This window comes from Eumetopias jubatus, unplaced genomic scaffold (genome assembly GCF_037043125.1).
Source record: "Eumetopias jubatus isolate StellerSeaLion01/CBP00866 unplaced genomic scaffold, mEumJub1_p1.0 scaffold_9, whole genome shotgun sequence".
Taxonomy (NCBI): Eukaryota; Metazoa; Chordata; class Mammalia; order Carnivora; family Otariidae; genus Eumetopias; species Eumetopias jubatus.
The window spans coordinates 135,708,553-135,732,338 of record NW_028274815.1 but is presented as its reverse complement, the minus strand read 5'-3'; the positions used below and the strand labels follow the sequence as shown (position 1 = coordinate 135,732,338).

The following is a 23,786-nucleotide window of genomic DNA, read 5'->3' as shown; positions in this document are numbered from 1 at the left end:
AGTAAAAATATCTCTTCTTTAAAAGAGAGAGAGAGAGATGTAAAGACTGGAGATCAGTAACATGTAATTATCATCTGGTTTGGGTGGAGAGTTCTAATAGTTTCCAGAAAAATACAAACCATAAAAAACGAATGTGTTTTCCAAGGCAAAAAGAGATTTGGGCTCGGGCAGGCGGTGGCCCCATCTTGGAACTCCTGTGGCCTTTGAGGCCCTTTCTCAGCAGAGTAGGGAGCCTTCCACACTGGAAAGGAGGCTCTGAGAATGTGGACACTGCCTTTGCACTCAGCCTCGAATCTGCTCAATACATAGGTTCCCGTGAGTAGACATACCTGCAGGCACAGAGGAAGTATCCATGCTCCTTCCTTGGGAGAACAACAGAGTCTCGAAATGGCAGGGACAGCTTGGTATCCTCCAATATCTATTGTCTCCTATTTCGAAGTAACAAAACCCCCAATTTTAGTTCAGCACATTATGGCCCAGAATAAGTACCATCTTTCCTCAGCTTCCTTGCTGGGCCATGGTACTACTGGGATGTCAGTAAAGTGTGTGTGCAACTTACAAGTGTTCTTAAAGGGGGGATACCTGCCCTTCTCTTTCCTCCTCCCTGAGGAAAGGAAGGCAGATGTGATGGCTGGATCTTGTGCAGCCATTCTAGAACATAAGGCCAACCTGGGAATGGAGGCCACAAATGACCTAGCAACAAGATAGAAGGGGCCAGGCTCTCAACACCATGGTGTGCCACAGCAAATCTGGACTGCCTACCACACTGTTAGGGGAGAAATAAAGAAGCATCTGCATTGTTGAAGCCACTGATATTTGGGTCAAAGATAATCCCTATATCAAAATTACCTTCAAAATCTCTTAAATTGAGAAATAAAATACAAGATAATCCAGATCTTTAAAAGTGAGAATCCCACTCAGTGTGGCAAGACACGCACAGTAGGTGCGTGCCTTCCATAAATTCCAGACATGTGACAGAATGCTATGGAATGCTTTGGGGTTTTTGTTTGTTTGTCTCTAGTGCCTAAAGTTATTTTGTACAGATGCATTTTATCACATTTTCCAAGTTTTGCCACTTTTGTGAGCACCGATTAAGCTATGCTTTTTTTAATTTATTATCTCTGTTTTATAATTAAAGAAACCAAGGCCCAGGGAGGTAGTGACACACAGCTAGGGTGGGGCAGGGCGGCAGCTGGGGCCTGCCCTGGAGGAGAACACAAGGCAGAAACCCTGTCCAGGTGGCATGTCCCAGGGGGCCTTGGTCTTCCCAACATAGTGGTTCCTGCTGCAAGCTCCAAAGCCAGTGTGCAAGCCCCACATGGTCTCCGGATGGGGGTGGGGGAGGTGGGGATGGGGCCACGGCAGGGCAGAAAGGAGCCATCCCAAACTGTCCAGACAGACACAGGCCATAAGGGTGCCAGCCTCCACCGCGGACGCACAAGTGGTCCTTCCAGAAGTGAATCTGACCCTCAGGATTAAGCCCGAGTCTCAGCCTGACCTGTGAGCCTACCAAACACCTGGGTCAAAGCCAGCGCCTCAGGCCTCCACACGAAGAGGTGGGCAGCATGCAGGGAAGGAGTCAAGGAACCTGAGAAAGAGAGGCCAGGGAGGATGGCGAGAAGCCCGGAGTGGGGCCAGATGGAGTCAGGGGTTTCCCTGGGGGGTGGTGATGGGTGGGAGGTGCCTCCACATGAGAGAGACAGCCAGCGGCCCAGGGTCCAGGTTGATGAGCGAGCGCCACCTGGTGGCCAGTCCCGGCACGCCGCCCCCCCCTACCCCGGCCTCCCACTGGGGACTCAGCCGGAGCCCCCTCCCTGAGTGCGCCTCCACAATCTCCCTCAACAGCCCCCGTTACACTTAAAATTGATATTGACAATTCATAGGGAGAAACACTTTTTCGGTTTTTCATAAAAGAGAAACAAACACCATTGCGGTTTCCGGTTGCTACTGCGCTGTCCGACGTGGCAGTGGGGAGTGGATGCGTGTGACCTCACCTGGGACGCGCGCCCCGCCCCCGGGGTCTGGGCTGTAAGTGGCCTGGGTGTGGACTGGGCGTCAGGACTGCCCCGTTCGCTCTGCAAGCACTGCCCCAGACGTGCGAGCCCCTCCCTTTGCAGAAGTGCTGGGGCAAAGTCCACCAAGGTTGAGACCCTCCCCAGGCGTCTGCGGCTGGGACCCTGAGCCCAGGGACTTCCAGGGCTGAGTTCATGACCCTCCTGGCTGCCTGGCCCGAAGCCCTTCACCACGGGAAACCCTAGTTTCCCCTTCTATTACCTGGTAAAGAACGGGGGCTCTGAGCTACTTGGGGGTCAGGAGACCCTTGAAACTAGATGGAAGTGATAGATCCCTTTTCCAGGTATGTGGGTGCCCCGCTGTGCTCCTGGCTGGAGATGGCACTGGAGGGGTCTGGTCAGACTATTCAACTGGATTACCCCCTTTAGTCCTCCCCAGGACCTCCTGATGTAGCTACTTTTATTAGCCCCATTTTACAGATGAGGAAACTGAGGCACAAATATGTTTAAGAACTTGCCCAAAGTCACACAGCCAATAAATTGTGGGCTGAGTTAAAACCCAGCCTTGGACAAGTGACCGCATCGACTTAAGCCTCAGTTTCCTCTCTGAGAAAAGACATCAGTACTAGCCCCTACCCTGAAGGGGAGTCAGAGGGGCACATAATATTGGAAAGCACACAGCAGGTGCTCGCTAAAAAGAGCTGTGCTTTTAGATCTGCACTTCTGAAACAAATAATGCAACATATGTTAAGAAAAAAGAAAAAGAAGAAGACAACAGGAGGGGAAGAATGACGGGGAGTACGTCGGAGGGGGAGACGAACCATGAGAGAGGATGGACTCTGAAAAACAAACTGAGGGTTCTAGAGGGGAGGGGGGTGGGGGATGGGTTAGCCTGGTGATGGGTATTAAAGAGGGCACGTTCTGCGTGGAGCACTGGGTGTTGTGCACAAACAATGAATCATGGAACACTACATCAAGAACTAATGATGTATGGTGATGAACATAACAATAAAAATTTTTTTTAAAAAGCTGTGATTTTGACACGCACAAGCAATTGGAGCGCCCCGCCCCCCAGGGGGCCTCAGCCTCTGTGTGGGGATCCGGGTGGGCAGTAGCGAGCGCCCAGAAAGTCAGGGAAGCCCCGTGGTTCCAGAGAATGCTCTGGTCTTGCCAGGCTCAGCTTCCTTCTACCAACATGTAGTCAGAGGCCCGCACTCATCGCTTCTGCTTTCAATCTCTTTTTCTGACGCCACACACAGGAGTTTCGTTTTCATTTTCCCCAGAAAGCTGGTCAGGTCAGGCTGACTAGGCTTGTTTCTGGAGTGTGAACAGCAAACACCCACCCTTCGCAGGTGCAGGAGCACCCAGTCCGGCCACTCAAGGACACCCCGCCGCCACCCAGCCTGTCCGTTCCCAGCCACGGTGTAGACGCCTGCCGCACGCCTCCAGGCTCCCAGCCCCTGCAGCCAGGATGGCCCAGGCCCCCGGGGACCCTGATGAAAGAGGTACTGTCTTCCTTCCAAGGAATAGTAGGCGCTCCCAGTGGGATTTGCACCTTTCCTTCCAGCTCGTTTCCTTGGCTAGATGACAGCAATGATGGCCGGCAGTCCCCCAAAGCCCTGTGGCCGCGAGAGTCGAGGGGAAGCCAGGGTCTGGTTGGGAACGCCGGCTCTGCCCTGGGCACCTTGCAACACCCTCTGCACGTCTTTCAGGAGCCCTCAGGGGTCAGCGCAGAGCTGTTTCCATTTTATAGACAAGGTCACTGAGGCCCCGCAGGCGGGACCCTGGGCCGCATGGCTGACACTGGAGTCTGAACACCTGTCCTCACACTCATTTTAAAAAACAACAGAAGTTGCTTTGAGAAGAGGCAGACGTGCATGCCTGTGTCTCCTAGTACCACAGATAACGCTTCACTCCTGGAAGACAGCCCAAGAAAAGCGAGCCATGTATTCTAGAGAGTTTGTGGGCCGTGGGCTATGGGTTGAGGGTGGTTTTGGTTTTCATTTTTTTTTTTTTTATTCTGTTATCATTCACTGATATACTCCTCTCTACAATCTTCGAGGTAGCTGCTCTTATCCCCAGTTCACAGATGGAAAAAGTGAGGTGCAGAGAGATCACATGGATGGCAGAGAGGGGGCTCAAACCACGGAAACCAGCCGCCAGAGAACAGAAAAGGACTAGTGGGGGACTGGGGAGGAGGGCCAGCAGTGTGCACCCAGGGCCCCGGGCCGGTTCCCCGGTTTTTGCGGTGCTTCCACAAGGGGGACATGCAGGTACTTGTTACTCAGTGGCTGAATTTAACTTCTCCCTCCTGGGTGTTCCTTTCCAACCTGTCGCTTACACCTCATCCATTTTACAAACTTCCACTTACAGACACACCAGCCACTCAGTGCAGGAGGCCAGCCAGCCCTATGGACTCGGCCCTCACTCTGATCTCTGACCCCACGACCCCCCTCGGCTCCTTTGAGGTCAAAGGGGTGGAGGAGAAGGGAGAGGAAGAAGCTCACCCAGGGGCAGGCTTTTCAAAAATCAAAACTCTTTTCAAGACAAGGCAAAGCCAGGCTTGCTGTTGATTGGATGGGGATCCCCGGCCGCCAGAGGTAGAGCTTGGTGGGTGAAGGGGTGGATGCCGCCAGGCATTCTAAATGCACTTCACCTGCACCCAGCACGGATGAATGTGTCCTGATCCCAGATGGAGCCTCAGAGCCCGGCTGTAGAGCCAGCCAGTGGATTACCCCTTCCCCCACTAGGGAAAAACCCAGAAGGCAAAGAATCGGGCTGCTGCCCTGCCAAGGGGCCCCAGGTCTTCCTCAGAAGGACCCTGCCTTGCATTTCCCATGGGGTTCTTGGGGGCAGAGATTTCCTGGCAAGAGACTGGGCTGCAGCCCACGGGGGCTCCCTCCAGCTCCCCAGGCACTGTGTGCTCTCTGTTCTCGGCTCCCCAAAGAGCCGCAGGCTTGGGTTTGTGGGAGCCCGTCTGAGAGGAACAGGGGCCGTTCAGAGAGCTCCTTCTCCAGCCTCTGGGTCATTAACCTCAAGTGGGGAAATAGAAACCCAGGAGGAGCTGCCCATACCCTGCCCTGCATCATCTGGGCAGACACCTGTCCTCGTGCTGGGCAGACCCACTCAGACACTCGTTCATTCAAATGCCGTTTCCCGAGCACCTCCTGTGCGCCCAGCACTGTGCTAGACACCAAAAATACTGCAGTGGACCCGGCAAGCACAGCAAGGGGGTCCTTGGAGACATTCTGCCGGGGACCCCCCACCCACACACACAGCACCCCAAACACTCGGGGCACCTAGGACGTCTCCCCAAAAGAGATGGTGTTTGAGTGAGACCTGGAGGCTGAGTAGATGTTGGGTGGGTGGAGGGGGGTGGGGAAGCGTTCCTGACAGAGGGAGCAGTGTGTGCAAAGGCCCAGGGCTGAGCGGGCTGGAAGGAGCACGGCAGGCTGGCACTTGAAGGGAAGCTCTGGCTGCCGAGGGGAGGGTGGGCCGGAGGGATCCCGACGGCGGCCGGCGGAGCTGCTGTCGTCCGGGAGATGACGATGAAGACTAGGAAGACAGAGGCACAGAGGGAAGAAGGAGAGGTTCGAGAGAGAGCCAGGAACAAGGTTTCTAGGACTCTCTGTAACGGCACCAGGGAGAAAGATCCGTTTCTCAGTGTCTTTAGCTTTCTGGCTTGGATGAAGAGACGCACCACTGATGTGGATGGTGAGCCCACGAGGAGGGGCAGGTGCCGTAGGGAGGCAGGGACACCACGCCTCCCAGCAGGCCCTTTGTCTCCCCGCAATTCCTACCCTCCTGCCCTCACTCTACCCCACCCCGCCGCCCTCCCCTCCCCTCTGCTCTGAGGATGTCTGAGGGCTGAGTGTCCCCCCCCTCGCCCTCAAGCGCTCACACCAGGCAGAGGATGCTCAGAAGCCTGGGGCACCTCCTCTGGTCACCAGGCTGTCCGGCCAAGGTCATTTCTGACCAGTGCATGCATCCCTCCCTGAACAGTGGTGTTGTTAGCGAATGTCTGCTCAGGTCCCTGCCCCTCCCTCTGCCCCGGAGGCACCTCCCCTGCCCCCGAACTTCCAGCCCAGGCTCCATCCGGGGGAGATTCAGTCCCCTCTCTGCCCCTCTCTCCTTCTCCCAGACCTTGAGCAGAGGATCCTGCAGATGCTGAGGGACACTGGCTCCCCCATGAAGGCTTTCCAGTTGGCAAAGGAATGCCAAGTGCCCAAGAAAAAACTCAACCAAGTCCTCTACCGGATGAAGGAAGAGTCCAAAGTCTCCCTGGAAGGCCAGGCGACATGGGGCCTGGGCAAGGGCAGGGCTGGAGAAGTGGAGCCCACAGAGCTGGCCCAGCCCAACCAGGGTAACCTGCCCCGGGGAGGGGAGCGGCGGGGAGCAGGGGCCAGCACGAGCAGTCCTGGCAGTGGACAGGTGGGATGCGGGCCTGGGTTTGAATACAGGCTCCCCGGGCATAAGTGGATGGCACTCTTCCTCTTTGCCCAGAGGCGTGAGTTAGCAGGGAAGCCGGGGGTGTGGAGAGCGACAGGGCAGGTTTGAAGGCAGGTTGGTTTAACTCTAGACTCCGAGTCCAGACCGCCCGCGCACTGGGGCCACTGTGCAGCGGCCCACCTTTGTCCAGTGGATTCCCTGTCTCCTCTGCCCCCCCTCATACCCCCGGGCCCTCTTTCTTTCTCCAGCAGAGAGGCCCCAGCGAGGCGTAGTTGCAGTTCCACAGGAAGCTGGCTCTCGGCTCACTAAACAGCGTAAGCATCCCACTTTCCCAAACTCTCCTTGGCCACTTGAGATGGGACTCTTGCCCCGCCCACCAGGAGGTTCCCCCAGAGGGTTCAGAGGCAGGACTCAGTCTGCACAGTGGAAGAAGCTAAATGGCTGAGAAATCGCTCTGATCCGCTGTTGCACCTGCCATGGGCCCCTGCCATGTGCCTGGCACCATTCGGAGCGGTGTATGTCCACCCCGTGCCCTAGAGCGGGCTCTGTGCCGCACTGTTCTTATGTACCACACGTTTCAGATGGGGAAACTGAGCACAGGGGGTCTGGGTCGGCCCAAGTTTACACAGCTAGCAAAGAGTGGTGGAGATTCACACTCCGGGCTCCTCCTTTACCACCCACTGCCCTGCCTCCCAGAGGAAGACATCTACAGGATTCTGGAAGCCCATGGGCCCTGTAAGGCCCTGACCATCTCCCAGAAGCTGGGAAGGAAGACAGCAAAAGAAGTCAACCCAGACTTGTACGCCATGAGGAGGAAGCATCTTCTGGATTTCGATGAGAAGTCAAGTATATGGGCAATTTATCAACCAGGTAGGTCCTTACCTGCAGCCCACACCTGGACGGGGCAGGGCTAGAAGAGAAACCTTAACATCCAATGCTTGTGGGCGCCCTGCCCAGCACTTTACCAGCTTCCTTGTCAGACTGTCGCAGAAGCTTGCAGTGGTCTTGTTCTTGGGTCACCAGAAGGGGGTACCAGGAGGGTGGGTGTGCCGGTGGGAGTAACCAAGGAGGGCTTCCCGGAGGAGTGGCCTGAGGCTGTAGTTGCAGAAGGCAAGGGGCCAGGAGGAGAGGTGTCCCACTTCTCATTATAGCAGCCCTGGGATGCGGGGCTCAGCCTGAGTTTGCTAACAGTTCTCTGTCAGCACTTTGCCCAACTTGGAGTTTTGAAGTTGCCAGAAGAGAAGGTTGGGCTCAGCCACCCATAGGGTGGGGGCCCGGTAGACTTCTCCCTCAGGTGCAGCAGGCACGGACCCAACCTAGCATTAGGAGTCCACGACAATGTTCTAATTTCTCTTAAAATCAGAAGAAAAGAGGCAGATTGTAATAGTGACTCCAGCCTGGATCACGTTTGCCTTTATCCCACCACTGTCGTAAGTGGTAATTTTGAATATATTTTATGGAGGAAGGGACCCACCAAGGCACAAGAGCTGAGGGCCCACAAAGGTGGGATGTGGCCCCGTGTGTGGAGCCGGCAGAGCCGCAGGCAGGTGCTCACATGCCCTGTGGGATGGTGCACAGGCTCAGGGCGCCCAAGGAGGGGGGGGGTGTCCCTGCATTGCAGGTGTGATAACATGACAGCCACCAGGTTTTAAACACTGGTGAAAAAATCCCAATTCTTAAAAATGCCATGTGAGCCAAACAAAGCTTATCCAGTGGCCGGAAACAGCCCGTGGACGGCCCCCCTGCCGCCTTCGCTAAGGGGAGAGGGGTCCTGGAGCTCAGTGGTCAGGGGATGCCTCACAGCGACAGGGACAGAGGATGAGGTGGGCAGTGAGGCTCCCAGGACCCTCCCGGGGGTGGCAGAAGACACATAGATAGGGAGACCGCCCCGGGGACATCTAAGCAAGGCTCATCTCTGATACCCAGGGGTGGGGGGGCTTGTGAAACACGCCGGCTCCTGGGTCCCTCCTTGGACCTCATGACTCAGCACCCTCAGGGTGGACACCAGGGCCTCTGTGTTTTAACAAGCTCCACCAGAGATTTTGTTGCTGCTCTCGGGTATTTGGAACCCCTGACCCCCAGAGAGGTGCAGAGGGCTGGAGTGGAATATGATTTTGCAGATTTGAGAGGAAGAAATCCGGCCACTGAGATTATTTGCCAGAAAACTTCAATCAACATCATCTGTCAGAATGGACCAAATAACCACATTTCCATTGACAAGTCTGAAGCCATCCAGATTGGACATGGGAACGTCATCATGAGACAGGTGGCCTCTGGAGAGAATAGTGAGTCCTCGGAGAGATACCCGCTCCCTGTAGGTAGGGGTACCTGCTCCATCCGGGTGGGAGCAGAGAGGGGGACATTCGGGCTCTGAGAAGGGGCAGCTCTCAGATCTCCAAGGTCTTCCTTTGGGGCCTTCCTGAGAATGAGGAAGTCTCCCCTGGTGCCTGGATCAAACCTCTCCTGGTTTCTGTTCATTCTGATACCTTTTGCCTTGGTTTCTATGGGTACCTGATATTTTGCCATGAGAAACAACTCAATGTTCACTCTCCCTCAGTAGAATGTCACAAGGGTCGTTGCAGTATTTCGTTTGTTCTGAGATACACTTTTCCCCCCACATTTTAACATCTTAGAAACTGGGTTGCATATTACCAGCGGCACCCTACTTTTGTTAAAATACAGTCCCGCAAAGGAGTGCTACTCCCGGCCAGGCACGGGGGGGGGTGAAAGGGTGCACGGCCCCCATCAGACCAGCCGTGGCACACGACTGACAGCATCAGCCCAAAAGCTGGAATCCTCCTTGTGACCTCCAGAGAGACCTTCCCCACCCCACCCCCGATTCTGGGATTTTTGTTTCCCTGGCAGTGACATGAGGAACTTTGCTTTTCTAGATCAGTGTCTCCCCGACCTTAGTCCTCTCGGCTCTGCCCTCCCCAATTTTGGCCATGCCCATGTCTGATTATATACTTAATGTCGGTAAATGACTTGCCTTTTTATTCTACTCAAATTTATTTTAAAGTTAACTTTTATAGCATGGCCATAAGTTTAAAACCAGGAAGTTCACTATAAAGATGAATACTGAGAAGAAAAAACAATGTCAAGGCGGTGAATGCTCCCGGTTGAGGGGTGTTAAAGTTTCGCCAACACCCAAGGAGACTTGCCCTCGTGGGTTCAAAGGATTGAAAGCACCAGGGAACAGAAGCTGTGCTCCCTGACTGGGTTTTCGAGTGCCCCAGGGACACCCCAGGTGCCAGTCGTAAACCCCTGGGGAGCCCCACGCTACCTGTGTTACTGGGCCCACCTGCTCTCCATCAATGGCCTGAAACACTCATTCCCAGTCCAATAGAGCTCACAAAGAATTCAGAGGCCTATCTCCTCTGTCCAGCCAGGACTTTGTGTGTGTAGGGGGGAGGGGGCGTCAGAGGGTGGGGGCCTGAGGTCATGTTGCTGTGTCCCCTGCTAGGCTCCATGGCTCCCCTCCACCTCCCCCCAGTGGCGCCAGCTGATCCCTCAACTCAGAGTTCCCCGGCTGCAGCCTGGGGACCCCAGGACATCCACATGGAGAAGTCTGTGCTCAGACAGGTACAGATGGGACATGGCAACAAGATGAACCTCAACGGTGCCCAGGCCAGAGGCCCTGCAGCCTGGAGCCCCTTGGGCAGCCCCCCAGGCAGCCCCCCAGGTACCCCATCCTGCCCTGCCCCACCCCATCCATCTCCTCGCTGGATAGAACTTGAGCCATTCTTTGCAGGGAGAGAGGCACAATGGGAAATTCCTTTCCTTCCGCCTGGAGGCTGTCTCACAGAGTAGAGCATGCGGGGCTTTAGAGTTAGCGCTCGGGACCCCACTCCCTACCACCCACCCTCCTCGGTGAAACCGGTTTCCTCGTCCGTACAGCAGGCATGGACCAGCTGAAGCAGGGTCAGAGGGGATGGCCAGCCTGGAATGGCATCTAAGGAGCGGGCACCGGAGCCCTCTAAGTACCTGGCGCCCCATTAAGTGCTGTCCACAGTGACCAGAGAGCCCAGGCTAAGTCCTCCCTGACCCTGATAACCCAGAGACAGGCTGGGCAGGAAAAAACAGCAGGGAGGCCGGCGACGCCCGGAGGAGAGTTTCCAGGAAGGAGAAGCCGATGAGTTCGGGGAGTTCCATGGGATCCGGCCACAGGGGCCTGTGGTGACCTGACAGGACAGAGGAGCTCAGGAGTAGGAGGAGGGGGGACGGTGTGCAGCTCTTGTCCAAAGTGTGGACGGGAGAGGAGCCAGGTACCAGGGCCTGGGGCCTGGCTATGGCCACGTGGAGGTTTTAACCGCAGGTGGGGATGGTGTCCCAGAGCCGTGGGGAAGCCAGCAGCAGAGACGGGAGCGGGCGGTGGGGGGAGGTGGTTGAACCCCAGGGGAAGGGCACGGGAGGAGGTGATGCCCATGCCGGCAGGCCTGGATGGCAGAGAGAGCTGGGAGCCCAGGCTGTGTGCAGAGTGCTCGGGGAGGCGGGGTCTCGGCTGTGGCCCGAGCCTGGCCTGGCTTCCTGGAGGGAGAACTTGAAAGCCAGGCTGGGGGTCAGGGCTCGGGGCCACCATCCCGCAGCTCTTGCAGCCCTCCTGACATCTCTGTCATTGGCTGACCCACAGTCTCTGCCACCACTGAAGGCTCAGGAGCTTCGTTTGAAATTCGAATGCCCCAACCAGGATCTTCCTCCAAGGAGGAGGTGGCCCAGAGAGTCCATATCAGATCATGCTTCCTTGAGGACACTGCCATCGGCAACAGCAACAGAATGACTGTCAGCTCAGAGACAGCTGGTCCAGGAGGAGTTGCAAAGCCTGAGGATGGCAGGAGGGACCCTGCGGAGCCAAGCAAGGTTGGAGGTGAGCCTGGGGCAAGGTGGGCCTTGTGTTCTCTATTTCTCTCTCATCCATCCACCCATCCACCAACCCATCCATCTACCCATCCACCCATCCATCCATCTATCCATCCATCCGTCCATTCCATCCATCCATCCATCCATCCACCCATCAACAGTCGTTCTCGAATCTCCTGTTTCCCGGAGTCTGGAAGGCAATAGAGGGTCATAGCAGAGAGCAGCCCTGGAGTTAGTGTGTGGTGTCAAATCTTTTTAGCCAAGTGATCTAGCCCAGCACTTAGCTCTGAGCCTCTGTTTCCCTATCTGTGACAAGAGGATGGTAATTGCCTGTGGCTCCTGGTTGTGGTGAGAACTGCGGGAGCTTGGCAGGCAAAGCCTGGGCACTGTGCCTGGCCCTGCAGGTGCCTCCAGGCACCGTGAGATATCATTACCGTTGGCGTTATTTTAGGCCTTGTGGCAGGTGCTGGGGTGCCCCCACAGTGAGTGAGGGTCTGTCTCAGAGAGAGGCTAACTTGTTGCAGCAAAGAGACCCTCTAACCAGAATGGCTCCAACCTGCCGGAGGTTCAGCACACGTGCAAGGGGGGCCATCCAGGCTGGTGGGAGGCATAGACCCCGGTTCCTTCCGCCAAGGTGCTGGGCCATCCCGGGGGCTCTGTACTCGTCTGTGGGCAGAGAGGCTACAGAGGGCCAACCACCCCCCTTTGACCAAGCACACCCACGCTCCTGGCCTCAGTCCAAGGGCCTGCATTTGGCCTCGAGGAAGGCTGGGAAATGTCACCTGAGCCCGGCTGAGACTCAGGGGATGGCCAACAGGATTTCACAGGTGCAGTTAGTCACCCAGCCACTGCTCCTGCCCCTGGATGTGGAGCCAGATGACTCCTGGCAGGTGACACAGGCAGGAGCAAGGTGGCGGTGGCCGGTGCGTCCAGTGGGTGGACGAGTGTGGGCAACAGGGGAGAACAGGATGGTGGGTGAACAGAAGTGTGCGTATGGCCCGGGCACGCTTCGAGGATGGCAGAGGCCGGAGCACAGCTCCACGCCATCGTGAGGACTTTGGCGTCTATCCCAAGGCTGTCGGGAGCCACGGAGGGGCTTTGAGCAGGAGAGGGCATGATGGGATTTCTGCCTTCAGCGTGAAAGAAGGATCAGGGGGAGGACTGCAGCTCCCGACTCTCTGGGATTTGGCTGAAGGAGTCATGCCTCCCCCCAGCCCCATGGTTAGAAAACCTAGACTAGACCCCGCCAGCATCCAGCCGCCGGCACCCACAGGCTTGCGGGCGTTTATGTTGGACGCCGAGAGTGTCTTCCCATCCTGACGACCATGTCCTTGAACTTCCAACAGCGAGAGGAGTCAGTAGAGAGAGGGCACCCTCTTCCCCACGTCCCAGAAACCTCCAAGGAGGCCCACAGGGACCTCGGGAGTCGTGGGCGCCCCCTGCCACCTGATCTTAGACGGGACCCGCCAAGACTCCTCTTTGGGGGAAAGAAGCACGGCCCTCTGCGTTTGAAAAAGAGCTAATGCCCTCTCCTCTGTCCCTCCCCAAGGGCTCAGCAGTGGCGCTGACAAGGCCTTTTTCACTCTGCACCCCTACCCCCCCGCCTCCCTGGCCTGAGGAACATCTAACTTCCTAATCAGGTGATGGGCAGGATCCCATCCTGAGATGTGTAAGGCCTGGCAGGTTTTCCTTTTGGGGGAAATGACTAATCAGGGTCTGTCAGTGCTGTGGAGTGCGGCCCCCTCTTTGGGGTCTCTGTGAGCTGAGGTGCCTGGACGGGCCGTCAGCAGGGGCTTAGGGGGCTCTCAGCTGCGCGCCTGCCCGGCTCGCTGCTGTGACATCCTGATGGGACCGTGGACATGACTTTGGGGACCCAGTGCAACATGGAAAAGTGGGGCTCCTGATTCAGCTTCGTCAGCATTTCAAGACAGAGCAGAGCTTTGACATGAGCCCAGGGTCCCTCTGAACATGGGCCCAGGCCACATGCCCGTGAAGCTGGCCCTCCTTGGAGCCTTCTGGAACAGGGCCCCTCCTCTAGTCCGTACCCCGCCCCCAGTCACTCAGACCCCTGAGTCTTCCCAGAAATAATGCAGTAGCCACCTTAGAGCTTCTTCTGTCTTTCCCGTATCGGGAAGAAGCAGCTCATTCATTCATTCCCCAGTTCTGGCCCCGCCCTTGCCCTGAAATGCTCCCTCACCTGGACGCACAGCCATGAGCAAGTCAGAGAAATAGTCCAGTAAGGAAGAGAGGCCGTTCACAAAGCAATAAAGCCTTTCGAAGAAAGCTCGGCACAGTAAAAAAAAAAAAAAACAACAACAACAACAATAAAACCCGGGGAGGGGTGGGCAGCGCCATCATGGGCGAGGAACTGCCTTGGCGGGGCAATCAGAGAAGGCTCCGGGAGGAGGTAGCACCTCAGCTGAAGCCTGAGGGGGAGGCAGCCAGCCAAGTGAAGACTGGGGGAGGGCACTTGCACTGCAAACAGCAAGCACAAGGGCCCCATTCAGAGCCATCAGGAGCCCAGGGAGTGCGTTCCGTGAGCCAGGGCTGGGTCTCTCAGAGCCAGGAAGCCCAGAAGAAAGGTCTGGATCTTATTTTAAGTGCACTGGGGAGCCCCTGCCGGGTTTGGAGCAGGAGCAAGTGTTAAAGTCTCACTGAAGACAGGGGACAGAACAAAGGGGGTCTGAGGGGATTCGGGAGCACGGTCCAGGTGAGAGAAGACAGGGCCTCGGAAAGCCAGATCGCTTTGGTTATTTGAGGCAAGGGGCCCACGCGTCCCTTTGGCAACATCTCCTCTTCGCAGGATCCTCCCTCTGAAGGTGCAGCGCCTGGAAGCCAGTGCCCTCACGACCGTGACCAGGCCTCCCCCAGCAACGATGGCATCTTGACCTTCATCTCCCACCTAGAAGCTGTGACTCTTGAAAGCAGGGATCCCCGAACTGCGGAAGACAGTGGCCGGGTGGACAGAACCCCAGACATGGACTCCCAGCGGCAGGTGGAGCCCAGGACAAACAGCTAGGCTCTCTCAGGAGGAGCAACACCAGTGAGCCCTTGGTATTGTGCTTTCTGTGTTTCATAAATGTTTTCCACCTTGTTGCCACCTGACGCATGGCCGGTGAGGGTCAGCATTCGGGCCGGGCCTGGCCCGGGGCTGGGCAAAGGCACATCTGTCCCAACGGCCTCCTTGGCCCACCTTCCGTCATGGCTGCCCATGCTTCTCTCACTCAAGACCCAACTTCCTCAAGGCCCATTGTGGCTGCCTGACCTCTTTCCCACCCGACCTTTCTAGAACCTTCCTACCTCCACTTTGATCTCTCATTTCTTAGCTGAACTTCCAGAGAACACATCCCTCCCCTCGAGGCCCCAGCAGAAGTCACTGGCCAGCCCGCGGGTCAGGTGACCTCTGCTAGCCAGCCATCAGGGGATGCTTGTCGTACAGCAACGTGGTGCTTGTGGGTGGACTCGGTTCCCTCGGAAGGGTTGTGGGCACGGTGGCATTTCCAGAACAAAGGAGTGGGGTGGGGTCTGGGCGACGCTTGGGAAGGGAGGAAGGGAGGAAGATCGAGGAGGATAGAGCCGTCATCAGCCAGGCAGGACCACTGCGGAAGAGGACTGACAGCATCCACGTGTTATGTCAGTAACACATACGCAGCTCGGCGCCCACTACCCCTCCCGACGCCACACCTGTACCTCACTCTCTTTTGTGTGTCTTCCTCTGGACCGTGGATGTCCAATGCCCAGGAGCCATGTTTCCTGGGGCTAGCAACTGCCTTCGTGGAGGAAGGGCTGGCTTATCACGGAGCCTCAGTAAAGAATGTCGTTGAACAGCCCTTTGTCTCTTTTCAATGCGACTTGGAGGATCCTGAGATCCTCGACACGTTGATCAGTGCCTGGACAAATACACAGCACTTACGGTATGTCCCTTCAAGGGGAGCCCTAAGGCATTGTTTGAGCCCCTGGGTCCGGTCATTCCTGCTTCTTTGCACTTGTCTGTTAGATGAGCTGATGTGTCTGTCCCCTTAGTGTGGAAGTCAGCTCCAGCTGATTTTACTTTCCCAGTGTGGCATGTCCCTCTCACCTCTGCCACCCCTTTGCCTTAGCTCGGTGCTACTCAGCCAGCAGGTCTCAGCTGAGACGTGGCCTCATCCAGGAAACCTTGCCAGGCTCTTGCCCAGCCTGTGTCTCTGCCCCTGAGGCTCCTGTGTCCCCGTCAAACCCGTGGCTCACTGCCCTGCCATCGCCACGTTACTCGCCCGTCTCTCCCTATTCATCAGGACTCATTTTGTTGTAGACGGCTGAAAGCTGCACCCACTTTGCACAAAAAGGGATGTACTGGCTCTTCTAACAGAGACAAGTCCAGGTATAAACTTGCTTCAGGAATGTCTCCACCCAGGAAGTCAGACAATTGTCTTAGGACTCAGCCTCCCTCTTTGCATCTCTCTGGTCTGCTCGCCTCCCTTGGTAAATATGGCCCCTGGAGCCTCCAGGCCTCCATGCCACCGACTTCATTGCTCAGTGGAAGGAGAATACTTCTTCCCAGTGGCAAAAGCCAAGTTGGATGGCTTTGGTCACACGACCACCTCTCAGCTGGTGACTGGCCAGAGCAACTGAATGCTGTGATTGGCCGGCTGGCATCACATGATCTATCCCTGGCGCCAGGATGGGGGTCAGCCACCCCCAAGTCACCTGGCTTAAGGGCAAGGGATGGGCAGTTCTCTAAAGTTACAGAAAGGGGATGCTGCCGGACCGGCGAGAAGCTCAGAAGTCCACTGCATTTCCCCCAGCACCAGCCAGTGAAGTCACTACGCACAGGAGCCTTGTCTTTTCACTCTGCATGTACCCCCAGCGTGTGCCGGACAGGCCCCTTCACTGACCACGCCCGGGGGCTCCTGATGGAGGGAGACAAAGCCCTGCCCCGTGGTGCGCGGTTCACGGTCGGCGGGAGAGGTGGGCATCAACAGGGGTCCCGAACAGGACTAGGCACAGGAATTAAGGGAGGACGGAACAGGGGCCCACCCGCTGCCCGGAGGGTCCGGGAGGCTCCAAGGGGGAGGAGAAAACCTGAGAGCTCACTCTTCCACATCTGGCAGAGGGAGGTAGGTTGGGATGCGGATGACATTCAGGCAGGGGCACCGCCCGGGCAAACGCATAATGATCAGAGCAAGACGACTTACTCAGAGCACCACAGCCAAACGTTTGGGTGTCAGTGGAAAGCGCACTGCAAAGAAAACCAGCGGGAGGTTGGCTGGAGAGAAGCAGGTGCCAGACCACGTGCCCCAGGGAGTTTGGACTTGACCCTGCGCTCTGTACGAGCCCCACCTGCACACGTCTTCCAGGGAGGACTGGGCAGGTGCACATGACAAGGAAGTTGGATTCATTAGGAGGGGGCTGGAATTGCCTGCCCACTGGGGGCAAAGTTATCTCTGCCACTATGTTGACCCGGGGCCCCCAAATCACTCCCTCAGGGGACATCCGGTTTGCAACATGCCTGCAGGTAAAAGGGACTTGAAATTGGGTTTGACTCACTCTCCTGGCATTGTCTTTCCTCTGCGGTGAGCTGGAAACTGCTCGCCTTGAAGTTTGCCCAAGGTCTGTGGTTAACCAGGTCATGTCAGTGGAGGATCCAAATGCAGTTCCGAACTCAGCCTCAGCCCTCATCTCCAGCCCCAGCCGAATACTCCTCTTTCTGTGAGATTTCCTCTCTGTCTAAATTAATTTGTCATAAACATGCTGACAAAGCATTGCCAGCTGTTAATGGGGGCTGGAGGTGAAGGTCACCGCTGGTCTCTTCAGGAAGGAAATTAACTAGCTTCCATTAGCTAGCAGGGAATGATTAAGTCCGTCCATCCCCCAGCCCTTCGTTCTCGCTAGGTCCCCAGCCACCCACCCTCCCTTCTGCCACGATATGTGCAAACAGAGCTTGCGGCCCCCAGAGTTGAATGGGGGCAGTTTGCTTCATGAGAGTTAGAGGTGATTTTCCCAAATCACCATGACCTGCTCACAAATGCAATTCTATTTTCTCATCCCAGTCTCTCTGCTTGTCTCAGGATGAGCCCAGGTGGGACTCCTCACCTGTGGGGCTTTAGCAGGCAGCCAAGATTAGAGGCTTTGAGCAAGAAAGGGTCTGGGGAGTAATTCAGGAGCATTTGGGCTGCAAGTGACAGAAACTTAGCTCACCTAAGCTTAAAAAAAGAATCTATTTGCTCATGCAACTGGGAAATCAAGAGACACTTAGCTTCAGGAATGGCTGGCTCCAGGGGCTCAAGCATTATTTTTCAGGCTTCTTTCTCTCCATCTCTCTGAGAAACTCTCTTCTCTCGCTGCCCAAGGCTTAGGGCTTGCCAGTTTAGCAACCCCAGCCGAAAGAGAATTCTTCAAGCCAAATGCTGCTGGTAGAATGTCCCGGGGAGGGTTCTGATTGTTTGAGCATGGGTCACATGCTTGCCCAAACTTGTAAGTGGAGCCCATGACTGGGACCGAAGCTTCCAGATTCTGAGTCACATTTCTCCAGCCCTAATGATACACCCATGGTCCAGAGGCACCCTCACACCCACCAGCCTCTTCGCTCTGATAAATGAGGCCAGAATGCCACCCGACCCGTGGGAAGCCATGCCACAGCGGATGAAAAGAAGGGACAGAACCAGCATTTTGTGTCCTGGGAAAAGCTCCTCCTGCAAGAGGTTCTGTGAATTAAGAGTTCCCTGGGCAAATAAACTGGAGAAAAAAGGGTAGCCAGCCCTGGGTGATCCTCAGGAGCCCATTGCCCAGAGAGGTAAACAGGCTCAGGAAGGTTAGACGACTGCCCAAGGGGCAGAGACGGGATTGGAACCGAGGCCGCTGGGCTCCTAAGCTCTGACACCTGATGCTGGAGAAGCAGTTTGGGGCTCAAACCCCAGCCTGGCTCTCACCGCCTGGCTTCACTTTTTGTGACACATTCGCTCATTCCCTTCCCCACCCCCACCTGGGACCCTATGTCTTCTGCTGCCATCAGCAGGGTCTCCACCAGCTGCTGGAGAAGCAGCCCGGCCTTGAAAAGGCCACAAAGCCCAGAGGTTAGGGATGTAGGTGAGGGGATGGAGGCCCGGCTGCCCCTTACTTGGGCTTCGAAACCCCGAAAGGTCACCTAGGGGCGGCACAGCCAGCTCTGCCTCCCGGTGGGAGACGTGGGGGTGCATGGACGCAGAGGCCCTCCCTATCTGTGTGACCTCATCCCCGGGTGCCCAGGTCACAGCTCTGAGCCTCAGCCTTCTCATCTGCAGAATGGGCCAGGGAGGCAATCAAGTCAGGTTTGCCGGAGGGTCAGAGAAGGTGGGGGGCTGCGGCTGGCAGAACGCTCGCTGCAGGGTCTGGCCCCGGGCTCCAGCACCAGGGCCCACGTGACCCACCCCCACCCCCCCACCCCCCACCCCCCCCACCCCCCGCTGCCGGCGCCGTCGGGCAAGTCCGGACACGTTTCCAGTTGTCACAGGGGCAGAGGGAGGAAGTGGTTTCCTCCCTCTGGTTACGGTTACGGTTATAACAAATTGCCATCAAGTGGTTTAAAACAAACAAACAAAGGCTCTTACAGCGCCGGAAGTCAGAAGTCCCCCATGGGCCTCGCTGACTGAAGTCCGTCTCTTTCTCGCCCTCCTTCCTCTTCTAAGGACCCCTGTGACGCTATGGGGTCCACCTGACCACCAGGACCACCCCCCACCTCAAGATCTTAGGCATGTCCGCGAAGTCCGCCTCGCTGAGTAAGGTGACAGAGTCACAGCCTCCGGGGATCAGAGCATGGACATCACTGGGGGGCATCATGCGGCCACCACACTGAAGGGGGACAGCCCCCCACAACGGAGTCATGAAGCCCAAAATGTCCTCAGAGCCAGGTGGAGAAAGCCCACCACAGGTGACGCTGTTTTCATTATCAGCACCACGGAGATAAAAGAGTAAGTGGGCTGTGCTGTCGCAGCCCCAGGTGTAACCTGAGTGTGACCTCAGGTGAGTCCCAGCAACTCCGAGCCTCAGTTTCCTCCTCTGTAAAATGGGCAGAATAAGGACAACCCCTCATGCACGGAGCTCACCGTGAGGTCTTACACTGTGACTCTCAGTCCACGGAGCATCTAAGAAATGCTGATGTCCGGGCGCACCCCAGGCCCATGGAGGACACTCTCTAGGGGTGGGGCCCAGGCAGGTGGATTTTTAAAAGCTCCTCCTGTGTGTGGAGGAGCCCCCCTCCTCGCTGCGATGTCCAGGGCTGCCCCCAGCCGGGCACCCCGGGCACCAGTGCACCTCAGCGTGGCTGTGAGCCCAGCAGCGCCCTCACCCAGCGCCACGCTCTGGCCGGCCTCGGTGGCAGGAGGGCCTCAGCTCCCCCAGCGGCGGCCACCAGCCAAGCCGGAGCTGAGCTTTTCACAGCCTTGGGCCGAGCGCCCTCTGCTGGCGGGCTGGCGGCAGCGCGCACTGAGCTTGGGCACCTGCAGGGTCCCCGCCCGAGACCGGGGCAGGGTGGGGATGCCGCCCCCATATCACCCCCAAAAGTGGCCAGACACACAGTGTTTTGCCCGTGGTTTTGGGTGGTGCACAGCGCCCTAAGGCCATGCACAGATCCAGATCCCAGATTAAAGTCCTGCTGCGCCTTCTCATCTCGGTTTCCCTTCCCACTGATGCCGGCACCCCAAAGGCAAAACCCTAGTGCCCTGCAAGGGCTGATCTCTTTCAGGGGGAACATCCTTGTAAGCTGGGACACCTAGGAGCCCCCAGCCCCTGCAGGAGCCCCAGGGCTCTTCCTTGCAACCCCTACCATAGCTGCCTTTTTTCAGACTCCTGCTGGTACAAACTCACTTAATCCTTCCGGGCAGTTCACAAAGAGCGGAATTCCCACCCCTTTCACACGGTCAAAATACTGAGGCCCAGAAGAGGTGAAGCTACTCACCCAAGGTCGCACAGCCAGGGAAGAGCCTGCTGGGATTACACCTAGGGGACAGAACAGGTGAAGACAGCCCTGGTGGGGCTGGAGGGAATCCTCTGGACACCGACGGCCACATCACGCTTGGGAGATGCCTCCAATTTGAGGGGAGGGGAGCTGGGGTTGGGGGTGACAACCCCTCTGAGCACACAGCCTGCACGTCCTCACGCTGACCCACCATGCAGGTGGACACCCATGGGTCTATGCACAGGGTGGGGCTGAAGTGAACAAGCTCAGGGCCAGTCTGGGGTCAAAGTTCAGTGCCCCCACCTACCCGCCCCTCTTCAGCCACATGACCTTGGGATGAAATCAGCATCTGGCTCAGAGGAAACCCCGTAGGGGTGGCTCGCCGCACCACGTTCTGAGCCACCCACGCCTTGGAGCTCCCTCCCCCTCCTCCGTGAATTTTACCTGACAATCGGCCGGGATCGGACGAATTGGAGCCACTCGCCCCTAGTGATGCCCGTCCAGGCCTGGCGGGCAGCAACCTCCCCGTCTGGGCCTGCAGGCACTGCTTTGCAGAGCTCACCTGTCTAACCGCACAATGGTCCTATGAAATGGACACACCAGGATTTTGCCCATCTCACAGATGAGGAGACTGAGGCTCAGGGGAGTAAGCCACTTCGAGCAGACATTGGGAGGCCCGGCGTGGGTGCCATGATGCTTGCCTCCAAATGTGGGTTTATCAAGACCTCCTTTGCATCACAGCACCAAGGCTTTGAGGTTTCAACCTTCCTTGAGGGCAGTGAAAACAAAACTAAAAAATTCTGGAAAACTCACTGTGCTCTTATGAATGCAACAGCTCAGCAGCCCTGAGTCAGCCCCGGGCCACTCCCCAAGGGTGGGCACTGCGGCTCAGATTATGTTGCCCAAGAATATGCACTGACACAGAGGGAGGCCCACCACCCAGCGGCGCGTGGGGAGCAGGCCCAGCGGGCTACAGAGCTCTCTGTGGGGCACGATTCACTTTTGGGATGAGAGACTAGCTGGACGCCTGGAGGGCACTCTGAAGGAAGTCTGTGCACACGTGAAGCTCGGCTCACTCTGGGTGTGAAATTCCAGGTGGTCAGTTCCTTTCGGCTTTATCTGGATCTCGGCTTTGTCTGCAGGGCACTTGCACTAACTGGGTGACTGCGAGCATCTGCAAGAATGGAGGTGCTGGTGCAGACAGACCACCCTGTGCCCTGGACGCCGCGGGCGGGGACATGGGCCGTGGCCATGGCTATGGCCACCAGGGGGCGCTCCCGATCTTTTTTTGGCAAACGGAGCCCAGGCTTGGCTCTAACTGGGCGCTGGGACAAAGGGTCCCAGGATCCGCTTCTCTGCCTCAACTCAGCCCAGGACCCCTGGGGTAGGGGCTAGTTCTTGAGGGCCTTTCCAGGGCTGGAACTTTGCATTTGCAGACCCCTGTCCCCGTCCTATCCCTGCAGGGCTGACCACTCTGCACCTCTGTTACCCCCGGCCCGGAGGCGCATGTCCTCGAAGTGACCTTTGGGTGCCTTTTTGTCCAGTCCCTGCAGGGGTCACTGGGGTCTATCTGTCCTGGGGAGACCCTTGTTCCTGTGGGGCTCCTGCCTCTTCATACCAGCCCCTCACCCCAGGTCAGTGCCTGAAGCCCTGGCAGCTCTTGTCTCTTGCCTCTTTATAGCTTTCTGATCTTCTCTGTCTCTGTCTCCCTCTCACCATCCCCTCCTACAAGATGACATCTTCATTCCAGCAAAGTCCCAAATACCCACGTATCGGTGTAGGCAGATTCCTGGACCCCATCTCTGCAGAATTCAATCCACTGGGGCTGTGTAGGGCCAAGGAATCTGCATTTCACATAAATCTCACCAGACTCTCCCCCGCTGAAAGTCCTCTGTGGTTAGCTCACAGCTCAAAAACGCTCCTAAGCTGCTGTGGAGGACTGGCCTAACCTTACTGACCCTCTTCAGCTCCTGGCCTTTCTGCCGCCCTCCCTAGCCCTAGCCTCACCAGTCTTGAATTGACCTAAGTTCTCCTGCCCCAGGACCTTTGCGCATGTACTCCCTCCGGCTTCCTTTCTCTGTCTTTTCAGGCTGGCTCATTTGCAGGGTCTCATTTCAAATGTTTCCTCATCAGAGAAGTCCTCCCTGTCACCCAGGCACTCTCTTTCACAGCTCCTGAGCTATGTCCTCAGCACCCAGAGCAATCTGCCATCATTTTGTTTCCTTCTTCCTTTAATTAATCTCTCTCCCTGGATGACCCTCAGCTCCAGAGGTATGTGTCCTCTGTCTCTCTGCTGTCTCCTCGGTGACTAGAACAATGTCTGGCCAGCAAATAGAGATACAACACGTGTTTCATGAATAAATGAATGAATGAATGAAGGAGCTCCCACAGGTGACGGATGTCCTGTGGGGGCTGGAGACCCGGACAAGTAGCCTATCCTTCAAACCCTTTCAAGGTCAGGCCCCACCATGGGTCTGCATTCCCTTACACCTTGCCCTCCTGGTTGCTCCCCAGACCTGACCACCCCAGCCCAGGAAGACCCCTCACCAGACCCTGGGCCTTAGCTTCGGCAGCGCCCTCCACCTGGCTGCCCTCCCTGCTCAACTCTGCCCATAACTCTCCCTGTTAAGGCCTCACCCAACCTCCATCTTCACCATGAAGCCTTCCTGGTCCCTTCCCTGAATCGACATTTACCTGTCTGTCCTATAAACTTCACCCTACACTTTATGGGTCCCTCAGAGTTCCACCCAAGGCTGTTGCTGTCCTCTCAAGGGCCAGTGCCATGTGAGGACCCAGGCTGTACTGACCACCCTCGGATGCCACAGGGGACTCCCCGAGGTGCCGGCCGGCTCCCCCCGGCCCAGAGGTGCTGCGCCTGTAGGGTGGGTGTGGCCCGGGAATCAGCATTCTCCAGCTCCTTCCCCCAGAGCTGATGCAGGTTGTAGTGGGCTGGACCCTGTGACTCCCATCGCACTGAGCCCAGGGCCAACGCAGGCCAGGGCCCAGAACCGAGAAGGAGGAGCTCCCCACCCAGTGCTGCGGGGGAAATCGAGACCTCCCGGTCCACCTTGTCCTGAGGGCAGAGGCTTTGCCCCAGAGCCTCGGTGGTTCAAACCCTCCTCGTGTGCAGCTGTGGGCAAGTAGGCACCTTCGCTGTGCCTGGTTGCGCCGACCTCGCAGGCTGCGGGGGGTTCACTTGACGCTCTGGGATAGGCCTCACAGGGGAGTGAGAATTGTTTGTTGGAGAAGCAGGCAGCCTTGGAGCAGAGAGCGAGCGCAGAGTGAGGCGCCGTTTCCGCTCGGCCTGTATCAGGCACCCGAAGAGCCGGCGGGCGTGCAGGTGACCCTCCGAGCCTCGGGCTCCTGGTCTGTGACGGGGAATCCTTGTCCGTCTGACTTCACACCTGGGCAGAAGGGAGGGCCTCAGCTCACGGCTCATTCCTGCCACTCAGTGGTGAACTCCCAAAGGCAGTGGCTGTGCCCTCACCTTTGCGCTCTCATTCTGGGGCCCCAGGACGTGGTCCCTGCCCTCGTCCCCCGGTCCCTGTGTCCGGTCC

At 57.1% G+C, this 23,786-nt stretch overlaps 1 protein-coding gene across 3 annotated transcripts; it reads left to right on the top strand.

The window, feature by feature from the left end:
• The first annotated feature begins 3,285 nt into the window (after positions 1–3,285).
• ZBP1 (Z-DNA binding protein 1) lies at positions 3,286–14,248 on the top strand. Of its 3 annotated transcripts, none has more exons than XM_028089156.2 (8): positions 3,286–3,517; positions 6,154–6,375; positions 6,713–6,775; positions 7,158–7,331; positions 8,582–8,746; positions 9,925–10,143; positions 11,092–11,325; positions 14,122–14,248. In XM_028089156.2, the coding sequence occupies exons 1-8, from the start codon at positions 3,484–3,486 to the stop codon at positions 14,133–14,135; spliced, it is 1,125 nt and encodes a 374-aa protein (XP_027944957.1). In that variant the 5' UTR covers positions 3,286–3,483; the 3' UTR covers positions 14,136–14,248. The 3 variants fall into 3 exon arrangements, with proteins under 3 accessions (XP_027944957.1, XP_027944958.1, XP_027944955.1); XM_028089157.2 differs by having other exon boundaries at positions 6,710–6,775; positions 9,955–10,143; XM_028089154.2 differs by having other exon boundaries at positions 6,710–6,775.
• The last annotated feature ends 9,538 nt before the right edge of the window (positions 14,249–23,786 follow it).